This window comes from Cynocephalus volans, chromosome 8 (assembly GCF_027409185.1).
Source record: "Cynocephalus volans isolate mCynVol1 chromosome 8, mCynVol1.pri, whole genome shotgun sequence".
NCBI classification, from domain to species: Eukaryota; Metazoa; Chordata; class Mammalia; order Dermoptera; family Cynocephalidae; genus Cynocephalus; species Cynocephalus volans.
The window spans coordinates 75648659-75655974 of record NC_084467.1 but is presented as its reverse complement, the minus strand read 5'-3'; the positions used below and the strand labels follow the sequence as shown (position 1 = coordinate 75655974).

Genomic DNA, 7316 nt, shown 5'->3' with positions numbered 1-7316 from the left:
TAGATGAGAAAACTAGCCTAGAGAAGTTAGGTGACTTGCCAAAGGTCACAATCCATCAGTGACAGAGTAGATACTTAAATACCCAACAACCATCCCTCGACCCCGCCCTTCAGATTAACATATACAGGACAATTATGTGTTCGTTATGCATAAACTTTTAACCGTCATGAACTTTTTGCTGAACAATCACAGTGCTGGAGGGGGGAAAGCATTGCTGGAATCACCAATGGGCAATATTTTTTATAAAACCGATAATTAGCGAGAAGCATGCGATGCTTAAACTACTCAACTTCATATGCTGGTGTACAAATCTTAACATGAACATTAAGTAGACACACTGAATAAGATTTTTTATTTTTGCAGATAAAGTCTTGTTTTGCTTGTTCAGGAGTTTATGAACCATACCAGCTGGCTGTAGCACACATACAAAGAATTTGAGACCTGGAAGGCACCTTGAAGAACACCGTCTGGCTCCTTCATTTAACAGGCAAAAAACCTGAGGCTCAGGAAAGGATCTCAGCTACAGCCATACACTACATTTAAAACGAGGTTTCTCCCAGTCGTAAGTGCCTTTGCTTTTTCAAATCTCATCTTTAAAAAGCAAAATCAGGGCACTCCCAGGGCAAGCATCAGAAAATTCGGAATTGGCCTTATCTCGCTTTGTGGTTGAGCTGTTAATATTTTCGGCAACTACACACAAGCACTGCCCTTTTTGTAAAACAGATGCTTTAAAAAAAAAAGTTTACCCGAGAAACAAGGACGGAAACAAAGGGCCGGGCCCCGCCCCCTCACTCCTGCCGACAGCAACCACCGAGGCGCTCGCTTCCCCGAGGCCGGGCCATTGGGCTGCGCCGACTGCGGCCCGGCGGAAGGGGCGGGGCGGCCGTTGCCACAGAAGCCACTCGCCGGTTCCTAGCTCCGCTTTTGTTTTACTGGCACCTTGCTGGGCACTCTTCCACCGCAAGTAGTTCTAGGATTTCGTCCGCTCCCCGCGTCGCGTCCCTTGCCTTCTTCCTGGTCGTCCACCCGCCGCACTGCCCCCTGCATCCCGCTCCTTCCTAGCTGACGCAGGGCTGGAGGCCATAGGTACGCTTGCCGGGACTTCCACTAGCGCGGCTGAGCGTCGGCCCAGGCGGCCCCTCTGACCCCGTTTACCGCGCAGCGGCGGCGGGCTGACGTCACAGCGTCGTGCCGACGCAGCGGTGGGGGCGTGGGCGCGCCTTTTGGGCCGGGGGGCGGACTCTGTGTGGGAAGCTAGGCTGCAGGTGGGCAGTTACCGCGGGCGGCCCTTGGAGGCCTGGGGGTGGTGGTGGTCCCGGAACTGGAAGGCTGCCGCCCCCACCCAGAGCTAGTCCTCAGCGCCCTTCTGCGCATGCTCTCCGCTTCCCCCAGACTGGCCTGTACTGGGGACCGGTGGCGAGGCTTTTATTCCTAGGAAGGGTGTGGTCCCTGGGACGTCAGGGCAGATCTTAGCGCGAGGTGGGCTTGCCCAGAACGGACTCCTGACCGTGCCTTCTCCGGGCACGGCGGGGTTTCTTTCAGAAATTGAACTCTCAATCATTGTTTGGTTTTTAGGCGCCCACCATGTTATATACCAGATGGTGGGAAGCCCTAGGACTCCATAAACTCTAGGAATGAGGCGTATTCCAAATTTTAAAAGATAGCCTCGGAAGTAATTCCTTCTCCAGGATCCCTATAGGTGACCTCTTTGGTGTGTGATTGGCTTAGTGTCCTGGAAAATGCTAGAGGCCTACTTGCATTTAGTCCCAGCTCTGCCATTGATAAAGCTGTGTGGTCTTGGGCGGGTCACCGAACCTTCCTTGCTTCAGTTTCCTAGTTTGTGAAATGGGGACGATAATAATCACTTTGGGGTGGTTGTAATAAAAGGTTTAGTAAACGCAGTGCCATATAGGTAACCACCTATATGAGTGAGTGGTCCTTGTTTACTGGAAATTATGATAACCAGACTGTGGCTGGTGCTGGGATGAAGTCTGTTTTGAAGACAAAGTTCGCTATCACCTGACACGTAGTAAGGTTTCCAGTATTGTGAAATGAATGAGGTCCTTGGAGCAGTTTCGAGCACCTCTTCGTTAGTTATAGTTAAAGTAACAAACCTCAGGAAGCAGGTCTGCTTTTAAAATTAGTTCGATACTCTTCTTACAGTGAGAATATCATGATCATCATCTTCGTAATTTTATAACAGCAAGATACCCATTTTTTGCTTCTACTAATTTAACAATTGATGCTTATTTATTTGTTTATCCACAAATAAATACAGTTACCAATTATAAGGTGAAAAGCAGAAAAATTGTTTTATGATTTTATCTTGTGATAAAACTTAGAAAAGCTGTGTATGTAGTTGCCAATAGTCGACAAAGCCAAGTAAGAACTCATTTAAAATATTGCTACCATTTAAAATATTGCTACTGAATCTTATCTCATAAAATATTTTCTGCAAATTGAAGATCCCTGTCCTCTTACATTGTTTTTTAAAAACTTTTATTCCAAATATAGGAACCATTTTTCTTTTAATCCCTGAAAAGATGAATCAGGGGATGAATAAGTAAAAAACAACACTATTTATTAATTCATCCTATTCATTAGGGCTCTAAGCTTTGTTTCGTCTCCTTCAATCATTGCTTAGCTTTTACAAGGCTTTTAGGTGCTGAGGATTCAAATATAAATAAGATATTCTTAATTGAGATTCCATTCTACAGTGAGACAAATATTTAAACAAATGAATGGATGAAAGTTAAATACCAGTTCCTCTCTGGGTGGGGTATCTATTGCGTTGGAATAAATCAGTAGGTGATGGTTTTCTTGATTGCGGGTGATTTATCCAGAGCATATTCTTCTTAACCCTTAGGTTTCGGTTTTCATTTGATTTTGTATATCTGTATATTTTCAATTCTTGTAGACTGTAGATAGCTTAAATATTGGTATGCCCTAATGTTACGTATTTGGAGCATTCAAGTGGATCACCTTAGACTATGTGTAGGCTATTTAGCAGTTCTTTTTGGACTTCACTTGCTGGTATTTCAAAATTAGGAGCATATATTTCATTGGGCTGTATCCTAAATATTTGTCTCTGCAGTGTATAGAACCTTCAGACAAAAATAAGTACATTTTAATAACCCTTTGGAAGGTTTCTGAATTGCTGATTAAATATTGTGAATAATTGTCAAACTATCTTCACATCTACCCAAAGTATTAACAATTCTTGAACATAATGTGTTTAGTAATACAGAAATATAAAACTAAATCACAAAGAGTTCAATATCTAAAAGAATAAAGAAAACCTTATATATAACCTTTGATTTTTGTTTATGTGTAAATGTAAATGAAGTCAGGGAGACACACGGCCATATGTTTTTAGAGTTGTGAAAACATAGTCTTAATGGTTGCTAAAGCTCTAACTCATTATTTAAATGCAGCAGTTTTGAAGAAATTAATAAATATTCACCTTTTGAAAACATCTTCAAGTTTGAGTGAAAACAATTACATATTTAGTAAAATTTGGAAGGAACATCATCTATTCATTATCACCAAAGAATATCCTAGATTGAGCTCAGAATAGGAATAAATTCACTTTGAAATGCCTACTTTCAAAAGAATATCTTCTTTGTAGCTATGTTGCCAAGTATTTTCAAAAGTATGTTGAATTTCTACAGATTTAGGCATAAAATATATTTCTTATTGGATGGGCCTAATGGAACTGAGGACCATAGTTAACCCACGATTCTTATATGTTTTCTAGTCCTACAGGATTAAAACATTATTGTAATCCTTCAACAAATAGGCTAGTAAAAATTTCTACACTGTTGTAATTATGTAGAAAATAGCAGTAAACAACACTGTGGAAACGGTATATACAAACTGGCGATTGTTGAATGGTTGTGCTAAGCAATTTTTATACTATTTTGAATTAGTATAATAATGAGTAGCAGTTATAACTTTAATTTTGTCTTCGAAATGTTATTCTTTTATGCATTGTTAGGATCTTTGTCTTATATAGTATGGTAATGACAGAAAAAAAGAATCTCTACTGAAATAAGTTTAATTTAAATATTTTCTAGCTTTCAGCTTATGTGGAGAAGTTGTTGTGGAAGTCACCTATAAATCCACTTACTGAATTTATGGAGAAATCTACAAATGATGGAAGTCATTCAGAAGAACTATTTTCCCATCTTAAAAGTAGATCAGAGAATGATTTACCACGACATGCCAGTGAAAGTCATCTCAGCTGGTATTCTCATCAATATCAGGGGAAATCTAATTTTCTGATTTTAGGGTTTCATGTTTTGTCCATAATGAAATTATTTGAATCAAACACAGTATTCTTTTGAGAATTTTTATTTTTTCAAATCTAGTATGCATTCATTAAAATATATTTATTTAATGTGATTACAAGTGTAAGCATTTAGCAGAATTAGCTAGTTTTTTGGAATTTTAATGAAAGCAATTAAAAATGAAAACTATTAAGAATTTGTAAAGTAAGCTTTTTAAGGTTAATGGAAATATAGATAATATGGAATATCAGAAATGTAGCTTATTAGTACTAATTCACTGTCATTTGGTATTTTGCTGTATAACAAAATACTTGTCATATTTGACTTCTTTAGAGTGGGGAATACACTTGTTATTTATGTGAATCATTGTCCCCCAAAATGGCAATCTTAAAATGCCATTATTGTCACTATGGATAGTGTAGTCCAGCTTATAGTTTAACTTGTCATAAAATAAAATGATATTTTGTCATATATAATCATTCTTGACTTTCAGCATATGGTTTTTAATAAGGGACAGGTTTCATTTATAGCTGGAATCTTCTTAGGACCATTACTTTAAGCCAGTGGTGCTTAAGAATACAATCTAATTTTGACGTAGCCTCTAAGATGCTATTAATTGTTAATGAGCCATTACATTGTGTTCTCCAAAGGAAGAAAAAAGCTGCCTATTAAAGAAAGACACATGCTTTCTTATCACTGGGAATTTTAGTTATAAATATTGAAAAAGCTCCTTTAAACTTAATTATTCATAGATTTTTAATCCATATAATTCTTGTGATTCTAAGTGAAATAATTCTAAGTAAAATAAATTAGTTAAGGTATTCTCAAAATTTCTTTATACTCAAAGTCCAACTCTTTTGAGATACTTTTGGTCTCAAAGTTGTCCTTACTATTAAGAGTATTGGTGTTTTGTAGGAGCATCTTTAAATGAAATAACATTTTTTGTTGCTGGGCTCTTAATTACAATATAGAGCATGCCTGCTTTAGAGTCCTTCTTCTGGAATAATGCTAAACATTCCTACTTCAACAACTCCCTTATCCCCTCTCTATGACCCTTTGTTCCTAGGAGTTAAAAAAGTGTTGCATTTCTATCTCTGGGATATTCTTCAAAGCATTAGACATCCATTCTATAAGTTTTGGTGTGCAGACAAAGGTAACTCAAGACTGCCTCCTGGCTGACAAGGATTTTAAGAAGCATACTGATTTCAGGATGTAAAAATGTGACACCCTCGTGCCCCACAAATGTATCTTGCAATAATACATAGTAGTATCGAGGTAAAACATAATCAAGAAGGCAAATATTATCAGTTTTGTTTTGAATGATGATAAAATATTCCAAAGCCCAGGATGAAAGATTTCTCAATAGCTGGAAAGCTTTAATTTTTTGTGTTCCATCTGCAGGAAGTTTTTATGAAGAACAGTAAGTTTCAAGAAAAAGTTCGGGAATAAGGTCTAGAAAGACAAATCTTTTGGGTTTTTGGAATAAGGGAGAAGGAAGGGAAGAAAAAAAGACATATGTACATTCCCATAAATTGTTTTATGAGCCAACAAGAGGATATTGAATAACTATTAAGCATAGTACAGTTAAACATTTCTATTAATGGTCTTTGTGTTTTACATATCGTAACTTTTTAAAAACTGTCCTTCCATGTATAGAAAGTATAGAAAAATATGGAGGTGTAGGTGAAAAATGCACACATTTTCATTGACAATTTACTATTACATTTTGCCGAGCAATTTATGGAACTGTAATATTTAGTCAGGCTCTGTTATATAAAAAAGTATAATTAGTTTATGAGATAGGTTTAACTTAGTTTTATTTGTGTATTTGTAATTAGCATGAAGAAGGACATCATAAGTGAAAAGACTGAATTGGAAGCAACGCTTAAGGAAGCTGAGTTGGCAGCCTGTTCTGTGGAACTACTTTTGCCATTATTTAAGGATGCTATTGAAAAGATTAGTTTTGAAAATGTGAGTATCTGACTTGTGAACATCTAATAAAATGAAAAGCTAGTACAGAACTCAGTGTACTAACTGAGGTCTCATTTCGTAAACACATATGCTCACATGTGGGCATTTTATACACAAAATGGGGGTTTATCAGTGTTCTTTATTCCTATGTCATTAACTGCAGTTCTTTTCCTAAACGATAATCTCAGGCACACGCTACCACAAAGCTGAGCTACAATCTGTATATCTTGGTGCTTGACTTACCTGGACTTGACTTAACTAGAGTATCAGCTTTGCTCAAGAGTGAATTTAAAACTGAAATCTGAGAGATGAAATATATTTATTTTATGTAGTGTTGTTTGGAATAGAAAACTCTATTTTAAAATTTCAGCATATTAAAGTTTGAGTTAGGGACAAAAATTAGTTTGTACTCTATAATTTTTATTAGACTAAATGCTTGACGTACTTTTGGAGTTTAAGCCCTTATTTTGATTTGTTTACTTTAATGTGCTATATAACGGATCTTATTTACTATTAATGAACTTTGCAAAATTTACTATTTTTATATGCAAAAAAATGATTTTGTTACTAGGAAAAGTTATTCTTTCACAATAATAATATATTTTAGAATGTTTTACTTAATGCTGTGTCTTAAAATGTGTATGTGGTTCCTATATTTTGCCAGGCTAATCTTTCTGCATCCAATTTGAAGAAGATTTCTGAACAAAAGGAAATATTAACAAAAGAATTAGACACTTTTAAACGTGTGAAACTAGCTTTAGAACATCTTAGGAAGACAGACTACAAACAAGTAAGGCATCAACACTAAGCACTCAGTAGTGATTTTTCTTACTTGCAGGGTATATTTCTCAAATTTATAGAAATTAAAATATTGGTATATTTGAAATGGAAATAATTCTTTGAATTTTTGTTTGAAATGGCAATCATTAAACTAACCTCCACTTTAACATTTCATAAATAATTCTACATGAAAGCAGCATTTTTAATAGAAAATGTATTTTTATTTTCTATCTTAAAAACGTTCCTTATTTGCTATATTTCGTTTAGCTTACTACA

General features: G+C 36.3%; 1 protein-coding gene across 1 annotated transcript in view; it reads left to right on the top strand.

Annotated features, from left to right (window-relative positions):
* The first annotated feature begins 938 nt into the window (after positions 1-938).
* The window catches only part of ODF2L (outer dense fiber of sperm tails 2 like), a 37431-nt gene continuing 31053 nt past the window's right edge, over positions 939-7316 (top strand). Inside the window, exons 1-4 of the mRNA XM_063105003.1 lie at positions 939-1086; positions 4077-4246; positions 6128-6260; positions 6925-7050. Of these exons, the coding sequence (XP_062961073.1) occupies positions 4137-4246; positions 6128-6260; positions 6925-7050 (369 nt within the window). The 5' untranslated portion in view covers positions 939-1086; positions 4077-4136. The remainder of the gene's footprint in view (positions 1087-4076; positions 4247-6127; positions 6261-6924; positions 7051-7316) is intronic.